The sequence below is a fragment of the Pangasianodon hypophthalmus genome, chromosome 6 (genome assembly GCF_027358585.1).
Source record: "Pangasianodon hypophthalmus isolate fPanHyp1 chromosome 6, fPanHyp1.pri, whole genome shotgun sequence".
NCBI lineage: Eukaryota > Metazoa > Chordata > Actinopteri > Siluriformes > Pangasiidae > Pangasianodon > Pangasianodon hypophthalmus.
The window spans coordinates 19,570,188-19,590,338 of NC_069715.1; the positions used below are offsets into that span (position 1 = coordinate 19,570,188).

The 20,151-nt window shown below is 38.7% G+C and overlaps 1 protein-coding gene across 4 annotated transcripts in view; it reads right to left on the reverse strand.

The window, feature by feature from the left end:
• pik3c2a (phosphatidylinositol-4-phosphate 3-kinase, catalytic subunit type 2 alpha) overlaps positions 1-20,151 on the reverse strand; it is an 89,960-nt gene that overhangs the window by 43,446 nt on the left and 26,363 nt on the right. For 3 of the 4 annotated variants that reach the window (XM_053235039.1, XM_053235038.1, XM_026913684.3), the window contains exons 3-10: positions 16,837-16,937; positions 16,428-16,588; positions 14,922-15,042; positions 11,502-11,613; positions 855-937; positions 662-725; positions 426-572; positions 297-327 (exon numbers count right to left, since the gene is read on the reverse strand). In XM_053235039.1, coding sequence (XP_053091014.1) covers positions 297-327; positions 426-572; positions 662-725; positions 855-937; positions 11,502-11,613; positions 14,922-15,042; positions 16,428-16,588; positions 16,837-16,937 — 820 coding nt within the window. The remainder of the gene's footprint in view (positions 1-296; positions 328-425; positions 573-661; positions 726-854; positions 938-11,501; positions 11,614-14,921; positions 15,043-16,427; positions 16,589-16,836; positions 16,938-20,151) is intronic. The other variant, XM_026913687.3, reaches the window with a different exon arrangement.

A 20,151-nucleotide genomic window follows, 5' to 3' on the forward strand; every position in this document is an offset into this window, starting at 1 on the left:
GCAATAATATTTTTCATAAACATATTTACAGTTAAAACATTTTAACTTTAGTTAAAATTACAGTATGCAATATGGTATTTTATTACTACAAGTTTGACCCATTAATCCATCCTGTTTCTTTATGAAACTTCTTATAATTCTTGCCCATAAACTTTAAATCATGTGTGAGCAGAACAAAAGCATTAGAAATGTGTCACTTATTGGTACACTGCACCTAGAAGACAGGATTTATTGCCATACTCAAAATAACTATAAAGAGCAACGCAATTACATTAATTCAATGGTGTTGTGCTTACCGTTAGTTGAAAATGTTGATCTGGTATTACCCTGTTAACAAGAGGCTGCCATGAATACACAATTTAGTTGTACAACTGAGTTGTGTGTGAATACCCTCTGCAAAATAATTCAATCTTAGATGCTCTGACCTCTGGTGAGCAGGTTTTAGGAAGGTTGACTGAATGCCTCAGTTTTCGCACAGCATCGGTTATGGCTGGTGTTTGCACCTCATCCAGCAAATAACACAGAGTTTTAACCACTTGGATTACTCGATCCACTGCTTTGTACCGTGTGCTCTAAAGAGACAGACAGAAAAATTAAAAGTCTCTCAAAATTATCAAAATCATCTCATTTAGATTTACTATGACACTGTGTTGTCTTGCACCTCATTCTGAAGGCAGATGTCAACTTGGCTGTGATATTCCTCTAAATGTTTAGCAAGGCTCTCTCTATAAAAGAAAAATATGAGATGATAAAAAGCGAATGCGTGGCAACAGGCAGTGTGAGCAAATTCAAACATGTTTCCTGAGTGTTCTAGACTTTATCAAAGCTACAGATAAGAAAAGAGACATTCTGACCTTGTGACTATTTTCTTAAAAGGCATCTCAATATCACATAGGTATTTCTCCAAGTCGATAGGTGAGGCGTCATCTTCTTCCTGCTGGCACATGTGCAGAAAGCAACACCCAGAATAAAGTTTAAAGGTTGCATCAAGACGTCTAACATCACTAATTCAAGAAAGTGGGAATTGTGGTATAATATGGAAGGCATTTGGTTACTCATTAAAAAAATTCTGTGGATGAGTTAGGACACAGGTGATTTCTCTAAGAGAGGCAGCATAGATTTCAGTAAATTTATTTTAAAAATTCTAGCAATTGATTAATGTACATTACTCATCACTGATAATGTAGTAAAAAGAGAAGAATATCTATAGTCTTTCATTGCACACCATTCTTTGTAGTATAATCTGCTTTTAAGAGTTTTCTAAAATGTTTAGAATCTATTATGTAGTCATGTATTATAAATAATTAATCAAAACATACTGACATTTGTAAATAATATTGCAACTATAGGCCACAAAGTACTTCCAGTGTAGAGCTCAAGACTCTGAAGACCCCCTTGCAAAGTTACATCCTTATTCCAAATTAATGTCAACTAGGCCTAGTCAGTATTCTTTTTAGACATGAAAGAGAGAATAGTAGAATGTTAATTGATTAATGCTCCGTGCAGTATACCTGTCTTGAAGCTTCTCCACTCATTTAATCAGGTTTTTAATTATGTTGGCTGTTCTCCAAAATATATTCTTCTTTTTCTTATTATTATTATGATGTTGCCTTGACAGAACCAAAATACTACTCTTCATAATCTTATGTTGGCTTGATAGACTCAACAAACTGTTCTTCTTATTCTTCGTCTTTTTTTTTTTAAATTATTATTATTTTCATTTGTACCATTTTCACTGGTCGCAATTTTTAATGTAGTACCATGAAATTCCGCAGAGACGTACATCTCTGAAAGATCGGAATTAGGATTTCCGCATAGCAACGCTGCAAATCGTGCTTTTCTCTATAGAGAATACATGGTGGGAGTGTATAAAAGCCTCCAGAAGGAGAGACATTTACTGTAGGACTTCTATTTTGATAATATTTATTTTTAAGTTGCAATTCCTTATATTCCCGTTATGAGGAGGTATTGTTCCAGTTCACTGCCTACTGAGTCATTGTGTAACACGGAGATAACGTGAGCTGGGTGAATGTAAAGTTTCTTTTCTGCCCGTCATGAGGATATTCGATGGTAATTTGGTGTTCAAAGTGTTAGAACATGACCATAAAGTAAAGTTCTTTGTTTTCTTTAAGTTTTAACTGTGTTTAAAGTGTATTATTCAACTTTATGCACCTGCACAGGCATGCCGCGATTCAAGTGTGATCACGTGATAGATAAATATTCATCAGGTAATTAGTTACATTGTGTAAATTGGCCTGTACTGAGTTAAATGTTACATTTTACCTTGTAATCTACCTGTAACCTGTAAATCAATGATACTGCAGAAGGGTTAACCAGCATTATTTCATTATTTGATGATGTTCACATGGATTTATTGGTCATAACATCTCAATGCTGAAGTCATTTCTGTCCACCTCATTTGCACATTCTGTGTGTATGAAACTTTGGCTGTTATGGAAATGTGAAGTGGAATGTGTTAGTATTCTGGATTGAGCAGTCACAGTTATTTGCGGATATGTACACATTCATACTTTATTTTAACGTAATGTGTTTAAATGTTTTTTTTCCCAGACTGTGAATTAATACACTTTAGTACATAGGAGAAGCTCCAGTCTCCTCATTATTTGTATCCTGACCGACACACAGGAGTGTTTACTGCTTACACGAGTAGAGTCAGAGCCTATCAGTCCCTTCTCCTCTCCAACAAGTGTGGTCGTTCAAGCCGGATAGTAGTTCTCATTCCTACCACCATGGACTCAGATTACGAGATCACTGGGGCAACCAGACCAAAGTGACGAACACGTCCACCAGTCCGGCTCCAAGATTTGGAGATGAAGTGCGGTATGTAGGGGCAGACCTGTAACTGAAAATGCTCTTTCATCTCCCTGGGAAGCACCTGTCCACATGACACCTCTCAGGTCAACATGGAACTATCCTGGCCACCTCTATGGCGATGCTGCTCGTCACACAGACTCCCAGTTAGGTCCGCCAAGCTTCAGATATCCAGAGCGCAGGAGAACCCTACCTTAATCATTCACATCAGCCCAGCGGTCCAGTTACCCCAAGCCTGAATACCCTAATGAACTCAAACCCATCCATAGAAAGAATGCATGACTTCTTCAATCACACCAAGCCCTTCATGCTGACTTGATGGAGTTGAAAGACGTATGTACAGAGTTCAAAGAATTGGTCAAAGTTGCCCAAGCACTTATAGCAGACCTTAGCACAGCAAAAAGCCATGGCAGTCTTCCCATATGACCAGACTCCATACTGCTATCCAGCCCTCCCCGTCACATAGACCAGAGTGAGCTGGCCACATCAGCTGATGATGTAGAGTGGCCGGAGCTTCCACCCTGGCCTGCACCTGAGGCAGACCTGAGAAAGGGTAAGGAGACTTTAAAGTTAACAAAACCTGGCACAGCTACATACCAACCAGAGGTACCAAAGGATTTGAGGGTCTCCCACGTCCACCCTCCACTTACATACCGCCATCCTCAGTATTACTCTCAAACCTCAATTGGGTTACCACCACCTCCAACACCCAAAGAGCTCCGAGAATTATTATCCTCAGCTGCACAGCCCTCGTATCGGAGACCCTCACGGGCCCAAATTCCATTTTTTTCCCCCCAGACCTGGGTCCATAGCTGCTCAGTCCAGTTGCTCAGCACCTGGGGTTAAGGTAGAGTCAAACACACCACCTTTAGCCCACACATCATTGTCAAAGCATGTGCACAGATGGCTTACATCTACCATCCCAAAGTTCAGTCAGCCAGATCCAAATGAGGTCACCAGACTATGAATAGATTTGGAAAACCTGCTCCCTCCAGATGGGACTCTTTAAATATCAGATATTAGTGAGCCACTTAAAGTTAGATGAGGCTAGACTGATAGCTGATGCTTATTTGAATTCGCTTACCCCCTTTACTGATACCATGGTGGCCCTCCATAAGAAGTTCGATCAGCCCTACCAGCTGTCTTTGAAGAAAACTGAAGGTGTCCTGGAAGCCCCTGATGTAAAGCGTGGGGATACAGTTGCAAAAGAAGTTCGTTCTTTAGGTACATTCGTTGAGGGGTTTGTTGAAAACCTTAGGACCCGAAGGTGACATTGAACTGAACTGTGGATCAGTCTTTTGAGCAAGCTTCCTTCTGACCAGCAAGCTGAATTCTGCCGTCACATGTTCTGTCACCCTGGAACTGCACCTGCCTTACATGATCTCTCTCAACTGGCTCCGCTATGAAGCCTGGTGTAATAGCTTTGAAGTAGAGCCTGCCTCAAGAGGAGTTCAAGACTGACAGATGACTAGGTCTGAATAGAGGAAGAGAACTGTAGCCATTCTTCATGGGGTTGGAGAGACTCAAAATGTAACTTCCCTGTCACCTCAGAAGGGTACTATTCAAGATTGTGTCCCTTCTGAGATATTACAGAGCATTATCTGAGTCAATGCAAAGCAGCTGCTAGACTTACCATTGACAAACTCAAGGAATGGATTCGAGGCAATAACTTTTGTTGGTGCTGTGCCAGGACCCATCATGCTGCCCAGTGTGACCTGAAGAAGCCTTGCAATTTGTGTCAGGGTAAACACCTCCATCCTCTTCACGAGGTAAATGTCAGATTCTCACAAGAGGACACAGTCAGTGCTGAGAAGAGTTGCCTTATTAGCTCTTCTTCAGCTCATTATTATATTAGCTCTCTGTCATGCTGAACGTACTTCTTGTACATGTTCATTACAAAGACCTACCTTAGATACCTGTGTCCTCCTGGATGACAGTTCTAAGAGAACTATCCTGCTCTCAACTGCTGCCAAAGCCTTTGGCAAACAGGGCACCATCCAGAGCCCTGCGTCATTAATGGGGCAGCCTGCATCCTTACAACAATGCCTGCTGACCTCTGTCTTCATCCCCAGAAAATGAGCTCTTTAAGAATGTATAAAGACTCTGGCAGATAGAAACTGTTCCACACAGGGAGAAAGTGGTGACTTGGTCCAAGCAAGATCAGGAGGCTATAAAACTGTTTGAAACCAAGACTATCTTCACAGAAGTGAACAGAATTCTCCGATTGGCAATGCCATTACTTTGACAGAAGGACATGCGTCTGTTGCACGCCCCTAAGGAGTCAGTCATGCCTAATCTTTGCTGTTTTGAGAGACGTTTGTTGAAGGATCCAGTGAAAGCCAAAAACTACAGAGCAGAGATGGAGATGCTTCTGCAGACAAGTGCTGTCCAGAAAGTAACTAGAGAGACAGCAGACTCTGACGAATGTTGGTATATACCCCATCACCTTGTCAGTCATAATGGGAAATCCCACCATGTTTTCAACTTTTCCCCACCAATATCATGGGTAGGGTTTCAATCTGTACCAGTCAGCTGGCCCTACCCTTGGAGCAGTGTTGCTAAGTGTACTCATCAGTTTTAGGCAGCATCCAACTGCAGTCAGTGGTGACATCAAGGCAATGTTCTATCAGGTCTGCCTCGTTCCTGAGGATTGTCCCTTACTGCAGTTTCTCTGGCGTGATCTGAAATTCAATGAGTCCCCTAAAATGGCAGGTATTACCTTTTGGCACTGCCTGTAGTCCTTGCAGTGCCACCTATGCTCTGCAGTGCCATGTAATCAAGAACAGCATGGCACCATGAGTACAGATGAGTGTTTTTATGTGGACAACTGCCTCCAGAGTTGGCGCCAGTCTGAACCACTTGGAGCCTGCTGTGAGTAAAAATTTCAGTTTGATTATTAGTAATAATTACTGAAATTTGTTGTTTAAGTCTAGCTAGCTAGCTGCCACATGCTTCTTCAGCTAGTAGCTTAGCTGCTTTTTGCAGCAAAATGCCAGATGCTGCTAACATTGCCCAATACATACACATATACACCCACACATTGTTGTTAAGTCACAGGGATTTGGAATCAAAGACTAATAATAAATACAGCCTAACGAATTTACTGTACCAAGAAAGCTAAAAGGACATTTTCCGCTGCCAGACTGTGGTATTAAAATCTTGGTCTGCCCTCTTGTTTAATATTCTGTCTCTCCTTGTAAGTATGAGCATCAAAAGAATTTTGTAAAATCAGGTGAACATTAGCAGTGTCTGGCATTTTACTGCAAAAAGCAGCTAAGCTCCTAGCTGAAGAAGCATGTGGCAACTAGCTAGCTAGTCTTATAAACAACAAATTTCAGAAATTAATACTAATAATCACACTCAAATTTATACTTACAGTTTATTTACAACATTTAAGTGAAGTGAAGTGACTTGTGGCCAAGTACGGTGACCCATACTCAGAATTTGTGCTCTGCATTTAACCCATCCAAGTGCACACACACAGTAGTGAACACACACACGGAGCAGTGGGCAGCCTTTTTTGCTGCGGCGGCCGGGGAGCAGTTGGGGGTTCGGTGCCTTGCTCAAGGGTCTCACCTCAGTCATGTTATTGAGGGTGGGAGAGAGCGCTGGTCATTCACTCCCCCCACCTACAATCCCTGCCGGACCTGAGACTCGAACCCACGACCTTCAGGTTCACCTTCAGGTTACTAGTCCGAGCCTCTAACCATTAGGCCCCGACTGCCCCACAAATTACAAATTACACCACAGCAGGCTCCAAGTGATTCCGACTGGCGGTGATATATTTTAGTTTGAGATATCAGTCATGCTCCCTACCGACTTACCGTTTGGCAGCTGGTCACGAGGTTCCACCACTTTGAGTGATCCACCAATCATCATAAGGAGAAGCAGTGTATCCAGACAGGGCAAGCAAAGAGCACACTGTCCAATAAACATCAAGATGGGTTTTTTCCTGTGCAAAACGCACCTGCCCACACTCCATTCACTCCCAGTGAAGCCGTGCATCCTGGCAGCACTCAAAATGACATGCTAAATGCCTCTTGTCCAATGAGTGTCAATTTTTCATTCAATTAAAACACTATCTTCACGAATGTCTAACAAACACCAAGAGATGCACCAGCTTCAATAAGCACTGTGCTGGGGGCTTCAAGGGGGATTTTTATGCAGGCGACACTGGTCACTGAGTTAAATGAATGAACAGTGTGATATTGTAGTGATATTTGATTTGCTAAAATATTCCACCATGACTGATGAATAATATACACACTTTGGTAAAGATTTCATTGCCACATTTTAATGAAATTTTAAAGGGAAGCCAGGCTTCCCATGTAGTCTTAAAGCAAACACCTGTTGCCAATTTAGATTTTCATCTAATTTCCCATCTTCACAAAATCGGAGTCAAATGGCTTAGGACAGAATGATCTTCAATAATTGACAAAATGTTGAGATTTATGAACAATATGGCCGCCACCTACTAATCAGTTCTAATGGGGCAGAGACTAATTCACTCAAACAGCTCTAACTCATGATTATTTATAGCAACCAACAGCAATGCTCTGGCAACCACCTGGAATACCATAGCAGCACCTTGGTAACTACCTGAAATACCTTACTAACCACCTAGCAACACCCTAGCAACCACCGATAGATAGATTTATTTGACAATGATATAAAACACACAGTCATGGGAAAAAGAGAGTACACTCTTCAATTCTGTGTTTTTATTTATCAGGACCTAAATAACAATTGTGTGGTCCTTACCAACTTCTATAAACAAACAAAAACCTCGGGTGACAACAGAAAACACAACAGATTTCAATATATAGTCATTTTTCTCCAAAAAGTAAACAGACATTCAGAAACTAGGTGGGGAAAAAAATAAGTACACCCTTCCTACTTCCACAATCATTCAGAGAGTAATTAGCAGCCAGGTGTTACTAATGAAGTGCACAAGTTTAGATAATCATCAAGAATTGTGACTACCTCTATAAAGTGTTCTGGAGCACTCAGGTGCATGTCCCCATCATGCCAAGAAGAAAGGATATCAGCCATGACCTCAGAGAAGCAACTGTTGCAGTTCATCAACCTGGGAAGAGTTATAAGGCCATCTCCCATAAAAATTCAAATTCACCATTGTACAGTGAGAAGGATCGTTTATAAATGGAGAGCCTTAAAGACAGTTGCCAATCTTCTTAGGAGTGGGCATCCCAGCAAACTCAGTCCAGGTTCAGACCGTTTAATGCTCAAGTATGAATAAGTATGGCTTTCATGAAAGGGTAGTAAGGAAAAAGCCCCTTCCCTCCAAAAAGAATATGGCACAACAACTTTGCAAAATTGCAGCTGACCAAACCACAAAACTTCTGGAACAATATCCTTTGGACTGAGGAGACCAAGATGGAGATGTTTGGTGAAAACCAAACACAGCATATCACCACAAACACCTCATACCAACTGTCGAGCATGGTGGTGCAGTGGTGATCATTTGTCTTTGCTATATTGCTATACACTGGAGAGGTTCCCTGTGGACTAGTGGACGTTTCTCGGCACTCTCATCGCCACAGTCCGGGTTCGATTCCCAGTCAGGGAACCAACCCCAGCTACTGGAGTGTTGCACGAGCCAGTGCACTCTCAATGCCAGTCCCAGAAATGCAGAGGGTTGTGTCAGGAAGGGCATATAAAACTTGTGCCAGAATCAAAATATGTGGATGGGTGACCTGTTGTGGCAACCCCAATGAGAGCAGCCAAAAAAGGGGTGAAATAAGCTATATACTGAAGACATCTGGGTTTGAGATTAAAATATGAATGAGACAATAGATCAGAATTTCAGCCTTCATTTCCTGATATTTACATCTAGATGTGTTAAATAACGCAAAATATAACCCCCTTTGCTTGAACCCAATCCTTCAAGTGATCAAAAATATTGTGACTGACAGGTGTTTTTTTTTTTTTTTTTTTTTTTTTTTTTCCCCCAGGTGTGCTTTGTTAGATTGACTGTTTAAACTATTAACAGCTCTGAATGTCTACTCTTGGTTTGAGCCCTTGGTTTCACCTATGAAGACTGCATTTGTTAAACCAATATGCAGACTATAGATCTGTCTATGGGAGAAAAGCAAGCCATTTTGAAGCATTGGGCATAGCCAATACAACAATTCAGAATGTCCTGAAAAAGAAAGAAACCACTGGTGTACTAACAACCAGACATCGAACAGGTCGGTGTGAGAGCTGTGAAGAAATGTTCAACAGCCAGTGACATCAACAACATCCACAGAGCAAGGGTGAAGGTATCACAATCTACCGTTCAAATAAGACTTTGAGAATATAAATATAGATGCCATACCACAAGATGCAAACCACTCATCAGCAGCTGGAATTGTAAGGCCAGTTTGGAATACACAAAGAAATACAGAGATGAGCTATAAAAGTTCTGGAATGAAGATAAACCTCTAAAAAAGGGATGGAAAGACCAAAGTGTGGAGAAAGAAAGGATCCGCTCATAATCCAGAACATACGAGCTCATCGATCAATCACGGTGGACATGGAAAATAAATTCAGAAGTCTACAGAACCATTCTGTCTGCCAATTTACAGAGACATTCACCCAATTTAATTGGGAGGAACTTCATCATGCAGAAAGTCAAGACAATGACCCAAAATACACTGCAAACACAACAAAGGACTTGGAAGGTTTTAGACTTGCCAAGTCAATCACCAGACCTTCCTGAGCATGCATTTCTCCTCCTTAAAGAGTAGAATGAAGGTAGAAACGCCCCAAAACAAACAACAACTTAAAGAAGCTGTGGTACAAGCCTGGAAAAGAAGAATTCAACATTCTGGTGATGGCAGTTGGTCATCAGCTTAATATAATTATTGCAAACAAGGGCTATTCAACCAAATATTCAGGTGTTATTTACTTGATATTCACTTTAAGACTGTGTGATTCAATACTTAAAAAAAATTCTACCAGCAAAGATGTTATGTTCTAAGCTGTTTAACACTTCTTGCTATATATATGAGGAAACAAAAGCTGAAATTCTGATCTACCATCTCATTCATTTTGATCTCAAACCCAAATGGCTTCAGTGTACAGCAAAAACAAAAGAATTGGCATTGCTGTTCCAATACTTTCAGAGGGGCCTCCACACACACTCTCTCTCTTCATTTACAACCCTTCAGTGTCTCTCAAAAAAGCTGATGTGGCCCAATATTAATAATAATATTAATTAATATTAATATTAAAAAAAATAGTTTATGCCCAAGACTCACCCATTCTTCAGTGGATAGTTTCTCTTGGAAACTACAGACTATTACCTACAGTCCCTCATGCTAATACTGAATATCCTTTTAACACACTCAATACTGTGTGATTATATAGTATACAACTGTGGAAGAGTAAGATTTATAATCCCACTATCCGGTGTCACCCATATAATGTTATATTCCCTGTTGAGTCTGGTTCCTCTCAAGGTGTCTTTCTCATGTTATCTCAGGGAGTTTTTCCTTGCCACTCTCTCCTCTGGCTTAATCATTAGGGGTCTAAATCAACACTGAGCTAATTGAAGTAAATTAGAAAAAACATGCAGCATCACCATATGATCAACTACATATTTTCTTCTGGTTTCACAAAATCTAAAGTTTAACCCTTGTAAGGGTGTGCACTGTTGTAGTAAGGCTACAGATTAAATATAGCTCCTGTGGCTTACTGTGTAGAATATGAACCTAAACTGCATAATACTACATAATGTAAAAGTATAAAATGGATGTTCTACTTTGAACTGAAAAACAACAGAGAAAAAAATAAAATGCTATGCTGCAAAAAGTAATACTGATTAAAGTAGGAGCATATTGGAAGTGCCACTGCATCTGGTGTAACATGGGCTTTACGAGCAGAGAGAACAATTTAGGCTGATTCACTGTCAGCTTGTTAGCTAATACAGCGTTATCAAAAATTGGTTAGAAGAACACTGGTTAAGAAGAACAGCTAGAATGATCAGTGAGCCATTTCAGCAGTTTCACGGTTCATTCATTTCAGGGACACAAACAATGAAACCAATGTCCTTTAAATTTTTTTAAATATCTGATCTCACCCAAGTTATGGTAAATGCAACTAGACACATCCAATTATGTATGAAGGAAAACATATGACAAATAAAATTATACAATAACAATTTTTACAACCCTGTCCGTCACAATGACGGATAATGAATAATTGTAGTGAAACCCCTAGTCTTGCTAACTAGCTGACAATACCTAGACAGCTACGGTAATTTAACCAAATAATGGTAATAATGGTAGCTATTTAATTTAACCAAATATTTATGATGAGATTGTTGCCTAGGGATTAATTCAGAATAAACTTAATTCACCCAACCAACCCATTTGTCTCATAAATGGGCAGAAGGCATAATTGGTTAATGTCTATAGTGCAACAGCTGGATTTGGTTTCAAAGTTTCAAATACACCATTGAATATGGTATACAACTAAAAATATAATAAACCAGTTTGAGTCCGGTTTTCTTCACTAGTTAGTTATTAAGAAGAAAAGCAACGCTGGTGACCAGAGCATTAAAAGAGTAGCCTACTGAACCAAAACCTGAAAGCCAGTATACACAGTCTGCTCACTTAAATTGGTCCCCCACAAGGAGACAACCATAAAGTTTAGGATGATATTACCGTTCGGGCAAGGTCTCTCTTCATTGTGCTGTGAGTAAGGAGTTGCAGCTTTATCTCAGTCTCCCATTTCCTGCAGCTCTGCACATACTCATGGCTGCCCAGACTGTGCTTACTAAGGAACAAAGAGAAGCATCACACTTGGGTTAGTGGCAAAATGTAACTATAGCATCAGTATTGAAATGTTCAAAAAGGGAAAAAAAAAAAAAAAAAAACAAGTTTGAGCTTTACACTTTTTTTTATACAATTTTAATATTACATTCTTATTAGATAAGCTATGTCCATACACATGTCCATAGCATAACCACACAGGAATAAAAGGCTATATTTTTACTATTATTAACTTTATTGTTATAAAGGCTAAAATTCTGTGTTAAAATCACTACTGTTTATCTTTGAATAGTGGAAAATAACCAAGAACAACAGAGACAAACAAGTCTGTAGAACACTTAATCAGACTGGATGGCAAGCACTTGTTAATTGCCATCTTCAGGTCTCTCCACAGATGTTCTATGGGTTGAAGTCTGGGCTTGGCTGAACCACTCAAGGTCATTCAGAGACTTGTTCCAAAGCCACTCCAGGTTCTGTGCGCTCTAGAGCAGGTCTTCTTCAAGCAAATTTCTGTATTTGGCTTAATTTACCCTTCCCTCATTTCTGACCAGTCTCCCAATCGCTGCTGCTGAAAAGCACCCCATAGCATTATGCTGCCATCACTATGCTATGCCATAGACTCTGATATGGAAGTATAAAAATAAATAAATTAATTAATAATAATAATAATAATAATAATAATAATAATGAGAGAAGAAGAAGCAGTAGAAAACATACATTCACTAAAGAGTGCCTACAAACCTTTGGGACTTGTCCACTAATAATAATAAGAAAACATACAATCACTATTGGGTCGCTATGCACATTCAGTGCTTGGCCTCATAATAATAATAATAATAATAAGAAGAGGTAGACGTAGGAGAAGGGCAATCTGTGGGGTCCAAGCATTCTTGGTAAACATCGCCCCCAGTGACCAGTCCTTGCCAATGTACACACAACAACGAAAAGACACCATACATGAACATACTTACGAAGTTTTGTGACAACAGCTCAATGCTCAATAGTTGTGTGAAATGCCTTCTGAAAGTTGACTGGCTGAAGGTGGCCAGGTTTTTGAAGTAATTCAGTGTTGAGTAAAAATCTAGTTACAGATTAGCACATTGATACAGCACACCAAATTTCAGCACAATTTTGTATATATTACGCAAATTATTGTAAACTGGCATGGGCAGGGCTAAATGATTCAAATGATAAATTTATATGGATTGAGCCAAGAAATCAGCACTAACAAGGAATTTCACTGTTTCCCATTCAAGTTTCATGACAATAGCTTGTGACTGGCCAATTGCATCCATGTTTTTTAAGTAATTAGGTCATCATCAAAATTTCACTTACAGATTAGCACACTAATGTACCACACCAAATATCAGCTCGATCTGACTTACGTTTCCTGAGAAACAGTAATCTGACCTTAGCTCTGCCCCTATTCATAACCACACCCCAAACTTTGCACATGACCTCAGAATCTTGTCCTGTTTATGCCTTTCAAGTTTTGTCTGTATGAACAAAACATTCATTGAGTTACAGCTCTTTGAGTAAATTATGCTCCGGCTCATTACAATTGATTAACTTGTGGAGGCCATAGTATTTACACATCAACTGATAATTATTAAGGTTCACATTCTCTGAAATAGAAAAACTATTTAAACTATTTAAAAATAAAAAACTGACACCCAGTTTGTGAAGATCAGTGAAAAATCCTATGATTCAAAAGTAGGTTTTACATATTATGCAAATATCCAAAAACCATCATAGCTAAATTCAGCAGAATCCAGAGAATAAGAAAAAAAATTTTTTTGAGTGTATGACTTACAGTTATCAAGATATAGAACAAAAAGTAAAAGCTTGCGCTATAGCGCCACCATCAAGCTGAGGCTAGACCCTTTACCTCAGTATAAGTTCAATGAAACAAAGTTTGCACAGGTTGTGGAGAAGTCAAAATCACCTTTGCCTACAAATTTGTTTTGGCTGTTGCATACGAATTCTAAGCACACCAGCAAATCAATACCTGAATGGCTACAGAAGAAAAAATAAAGGTGTTGGAATTGCCAAGTCAGGACCTCAACCCAATTGAGATGCACTGGCAAGATGCTGTGGCAGGATTGAGAACTACAGGAACCTCTTTCCTGAGAGTGATGAGTGACTTGACCAGGCAAAGTTTTGACAAGAAATTTGGTAGGCCAACTGAATGTCATGTGGAATTTATGCAATATAAAATTTGGATTCAATACAGAAAAAGAGACTTAAAATACAGTTGTAGAGCCTTACTTCCTGCTTGCTGTCAGGGCACTGCATTATGAAATTTGAAAATATAAATATGACTAATCCATTTGATAACTTTTGGCAGTCTTGGTGTAAATATTTCTTTAAAAAATGATCTCTCACATTTTATACATTATACAGGTCAGCTCAAAATCTTTAAGATTCTTTTTGTCTGGTTTGAACCAAATAGTCTATAGTTCACATAATATAAACCATGAAAGGTGTTCAGCTTGAGCCTTGGTACACTAGTTGCTTTTTCTCCCTGAGTGAGCTGCCATCTATTGTACAAATTAAGTTTGGGTGAAAGAACTTGGTGCTAGCTAATGTGATTCTCTCTGTGCTATTCAGAAGATCTCCAGGTTATCTTCGTCTTAATTTTAAGAAAATAATCTTTTCAGCCTTTTCAATCAAGTGGTCACAGGATTAATGTTTTGGGATTTTTTTACATCCCATAAGACATTTAATGTTGACCATTCTTACAATCAGAATTATAAATGAATAAGTTCTTATTCATTTACTTTTTATATAGTGTACAGTACAGCACAGTTTCAATTCCAAAGTCTTGTCCAATGCTCTAATTTTGGTTTAATTGAGTGGTACAAAGTGTATGCAAGGTGTAAAATAATAGCAATTTGGCTTTTTTGGTGGTGGTAGTTGTGCTGGTGTTTGAAAAAAGGTCTTGGAATAAGAAACTGAAATAACCTTGACCTTGAAAATTAACTTGTACAACTATAGGCCAATCTCAAATTTTCATAGACAAAACTGCAGCTTGGCAAATTCATAAACATGCTATTATCTTCTATTGCTTGGCTGATTATGCACAAATGCATATATCAGCCAAACCGGATAACAGACCCCATCCTAAAAAGATTTAAGTAGATTGCTCAAATTACACAATGGTCTAAATGATTATCAACTTTCTCATACTAAATTAAGAGCTGCTTAATTGTCCCCAAGGTTGACAAAAACAAGTGTTTTTCAATTCTCCAAGAGCCAATGGGGAATCTTGCTATTAGCAGAGGAATGACTATTTGCAGGGGAATGACTTACTTTTGTAGGACCTGTTCCTGGCCACAAACCTTCAGGACATAGCTGCTGATGTCCACTTGGCTCAAGTCATCATGGGCCCAGCAGAGAGCCTGCATTATCAGCAGCTCCACTGGTGAACTCACTACAAGGAAGAAAATTAGACAGAGGAAGAAGGAAAAAGCAAAATTTAGGGTAAGTAAAGGGTTAAACTAAAAAATCAATTAATAATAAAACACTAAAATTCAACATCTAATCAATCATTAATACAAATAACTAAACATTATGCAGATTTGGTAGTTGGTGCTAAGCCCTACTTGGGGAAAGTGTGATACCATAGGGATATTTGGAGCAGATGTTTGCAAGTTAGGGACTTACCCTCCCAAAAACAGCTTTCAAAAGTCAATAAATTAATTGCAAGAATAGCTTTCAAATCAAGGTGCATGGTCTAAAAAGAAATTAATATTTTTAATTGCCACTAGTACATTACTCAAACGGTCCCAAACCTCTATATCGGGGATGATCTCTCACCTTCTCAAGATTTAGGACATAGGCCTCAGGCAGGCGTGAGAACACTCATTAGTCCCAGGCTGAGGGTCTCACAGTCGGTGATTGTACCAGTGGACAAGAAGATTGCATCCATGAAATTTCAAGTCTCAAGATGTAAAATCGTGAATGTGGTCATGATGGTACCCCCTTACTGACTCCACAGTGCACCTGGGGTACTTCATTGTTGGGATTAATGGAAATACTTTAAGAGCTGTGATTGGGTAAAGGGCAGTCTTGACTTCTACTAGGAATACTGCTGAGTGGTCAAAGTACTTTGAGGAACTCCATAAACGAATGGACATGCCCACCATTCAGGTGGCAATGCCATAAATCTCTGGTGTTTTGGAGTCTAGTTTTGTGGCTGAGGTTACTAAAGTAGTTAGAAACCTATGTAGTGGCAAGGCTGCAGGGGTGAATGAAATTTTGACAGGGATGTCGAAGGCAATGTATAAGGTTGGAGTTACGTGGTTAACATGCCTCTTCAAAGTTGCATGGAGCTCTGGTGTAGTGCTTTTGAACTGGGATGGTGGCCCCTATTGTCTTTTCTTTTTAAATAGAGGAGGAGCCACTGCTCCTCTTAATTGAGAGTTTTCTCATGTCATCCAATTTTTTCCAACCAAAACCACTTATACACACACCATGTTATAATGGCCACCACCATACTAACACATGAATTTCCAAGGAGGACTTGAAGGCAGCATAGTTCTTTCACATATGCTAAAGTAGCTCAAAGTGTCAGCAGGTGAAGCTTATTAGTTCAAACTATAAATTTTGCTAACAATTTTGGTAACCAAAATGATATTACTAAAATAGGTTAACACTAACATGGTATGGCTAACACAGTAACCCATGGTATCACATGGTAATATGGTATTGCTAGAACTCTTATAATAAGCATTCAAAGCTAGGTGAAAAAGTTTAAACACAAGGGACCTTACTTGCCTGTGGGTAACAAAATAATTTGTAAATACAAATTTTTACCATCGCAGGTGAAGGTCACAGGCTGCTGGGAGTCCAAAATTTCAATGGAAACTTTCACACTGCTACTATTGTCTCCTGTCACCTCCCTGTGAGAGATCACTGGGCTCAAAACATATCCAGGATTGGTAGAATGATCGTCAAATGCAAACTTTGATTTTAGTCTGCAAAGAGAATAGACAGATACATTGGCATAAAAAATTCTGCAGTCAAATATCAGCTTTGATTTAAAAACCCTGAATATCACTGGTGACATGGTGACACTCTATATCTCATGACATCACAAAAGCTAAAACAATTTCCAGACCTTGTACTGGCTACCCAAAAGAATGGCTATAGAGGTCACAGACATCATAAACACAGAATCTCCCACAGTTCACACACAATCCTTCTTTCCATTTGAATGACTTACTTTGCAATGTCTTCACAGAATGCTAAGACTTCTAGGTTCTGGCCCCAGTTTTCTTGTAAAATGGTATTCTTTCTGAGTGCATTCCCACTTTCATTAGTGACCTGTAAAACACACATGAGGAGGGGCAGGGGGGAGGGGTAGCTCTGGTCAGCATTATACAGCATGGGGAAGGGTGAGGCTCAAAGCCCTATCCTAAAATAAATAACATGATTACCAATCTTAAGAAATAATCTGTTCAAAATGTATCCTACTGTGTACAGTATACAGAATTCACAAAGTACTTTAATAGGAAACTTTCTTCAATATTTTTCCTAAGATGAAATACAACTTTAAAACTGATCCAAGATTTTCTTCAGAAATAATATGTTGCGCATTTTCCACTGTTGCTCCAAGAAGTCTATCTTTTGCTTCACTTTAACACAGCTATTAAGATAGAGCCAAAGACACAATACAGCTCTATATTTCTCTTTAACACTGCTGTTTGTTTGGCACTCATTTCTTTATATACACGAGTCAAAAACAGACATGCACATTTGGTATTATAGTGTTTTTTTTCTTAATCATTTTATGTCATCTCCAGGATGAAAACTAATGAAAACAAAGATTTCATTTTCTTTTGCCAGCCTTTTAGAAGTTTGCTTAAAATTTGTTAAGTGTTTGAACGGAACTCCAGCTATTAAATCAGCATGAAATTATGACTACATGAAACCTATTCTGAGAAACTCAATTCCTCCTCTGATTAATTTGAAAATATTGGCATGATATCAAATTATTATTAATTTTCCTTCAGCTTATACACCAAAGCAGGTGTGTAAAACAAATTAAACATTTCCTATATGAGTATAACATATTTCCTTATTTAATAATGGACAATTCCTTAAATTCCTGAAACGCTTTATTTCAGTTTTTTTTTTTTTTTTTTTGAGATCTAAGGGAAGAATAGGCAGTTGCATTTTACTAAGAATGGTATGCACTTTCCAAGGTACCAAGCAACACAATCTTCAATTTAACAGTAATTCATGTTTTGCAGCAGCTGTAGGCCTAGAGAACCTGTATACAAATTGCAGAATCAAACATTAAAACATAGGGGTCATACACAAAACCTACAGGCTACACAGACGTACAAAAGATAATACTGCAACGACATCTCACAGAGTACTACATTAGAGCAGATTTAGCATAACGTAATTTTTGGATATGACTCCAAATGCTAACAGGAATCATCAGTTTTATCACCTGCAATTGCATAAAAGTCTCCAAAAGTCAGAGAACTAAAAATAATGTTCATTCACAGCAGGGTTTGCAAGCTTAAAAGCATTATATATATATATATATATATATATATATATATATATATATATATATATATATATATATATATATATATATATATATATATATATACACAGTGGAGATCAAAATTAAAGAACAACCTACAGTTTCCTAAATTTCAAGGTCACTGCTTAGTCCTATTTGAAATTATCTAAACAGGAGTAAAAGAGCAGTTTTTTAAGCATATTTCATGAGTTACATATATTTTGAAGCACAGAATAAAAAACTTCAATGAGATTTGAAAAAGAACACTGATCAAAATTAGAGAACACTTTCAGATACCTCCCAGTAATTGGTGTTAATCTGGCACTTGGTGCTAATTTCTTTAATTATCTGACAAACCCTATTTAACTAGAACCCAAACTTTACAGTGACTTTGCAAGATGGTGAGCCGTTCTAAAGTGACTGAAACCCCCCGGCAGCAGGTTGTCCAGATGAAGGCCAAAGGGATGACCCTTTCAGCCATAGCAAGAGAAGTTGGTCATTCCACATCTGTGATTTCTAGAATATTGCATCTTTACAACGTCACAAACTCAAGTCCCACAAGAAGCCCGGTCGTCCATGAAAGACAAATGCAAGAGAGGACAGGATAATGCAGAGAATCACAATGGGCAATCGGTTCAACACTGCAGCTGGGATTGCTCACCAGTTCAGCGCTGAACAGAGTAAGGATCTGTCTCGTCATACCGTGTCTCAACGTTTAAGAGAATTTGGACTGAAAGCCCACTCTGCAGTGACCAAATCTCTCATTAGCAGAAAGAATCAAAAGGCTAGACTAACCTTTGCTGAGGAGCATGTTGTGTGGACAGAGGAGAACTGGTCCAAAGCCCAGTCAGCCAGCAATTTTCATGCACGACAAAGCCCCCTGTCACACAGCAAAATGGGTAAAGCAGTTCCTTGAAGCTGAAAACATTGAAATAATGAAATGGCCAGCCCAGAGTCCTGACCTAAACCCAATAGAAAACCTCTGGAAAATCCTTGGTGACAAAGTTATGGCCAAGAAGCCCACTACAGTCACCGAACTGTGGAAGAGACTGGAAGAAGAGTGGACCAAAATCACACCAGAGCAGTGTGAGAGACTAGTGACGTCCTGTGGCCGCAGATGTGCTATAGTCATTCAAAGCAAGGGCCTGAACACTTTCTACTAAATGCTGACGGATGTAACCTTCAGAAATTTTAGTTGTAATCTTTCTCTGTGCTACAGTCATTGCTGTTCTCTAATTTTGATCATTGTGTTTTCTACAAAATAAAGGTTTTTTGTTGAAGTGCCTTGGTTATTTTGTAAAACACTGTTCTATTAGCATGGTATAGCCACAACAAAAATTCCTTCAAATGTTGAGCAATGAAGATTACATTATTCCTGAAAAAATCAAGTGTTCATAAATTGTTCTCTAATTCTGATCTCCACTGTGTACATATATATATGATAGACTTTTTATATCCACTGTATACGTAGACCAAATATTAATCAATGCAGATTTTTTTGTTATGTAAAAAAGGAAACCCTGTCAGATCTTTTTCCACCTTCAATGTGATATAGCAACCAACAAAATTCAAGTGGCAAACAAATAGAAACATTTTAGGAAAAAGAAAAAACTTACAATAACCTGGTTGAACAAGTGTGCCGATTAACCGATCACCAATTAACCCATCACATTTATACTCATTTTCAAAAGTAATTATCATTCACCTGTAATCACTGAAATGATTCCGATTAACCCCAAATGAAGATCAACAACAAGTGGAGAAAATGGGGTACCACAGTTACATTAGCAAGAACAGGACATCCCTCCAAAATTGACGAAAGGATAAGAAGAAAACTTCCAAGACACCTAAACCAACATTAAACAGCTGCAGGAATATTTGACAAGTACTTGTCACTTCCTGCATATAAAAGCAATCTCTCGTATTCTTCATATGTCTGGGCTGTGGGGAAGGATGGGATAGTAGGATTATAATATTTACTCCAATCCAACATTCCAA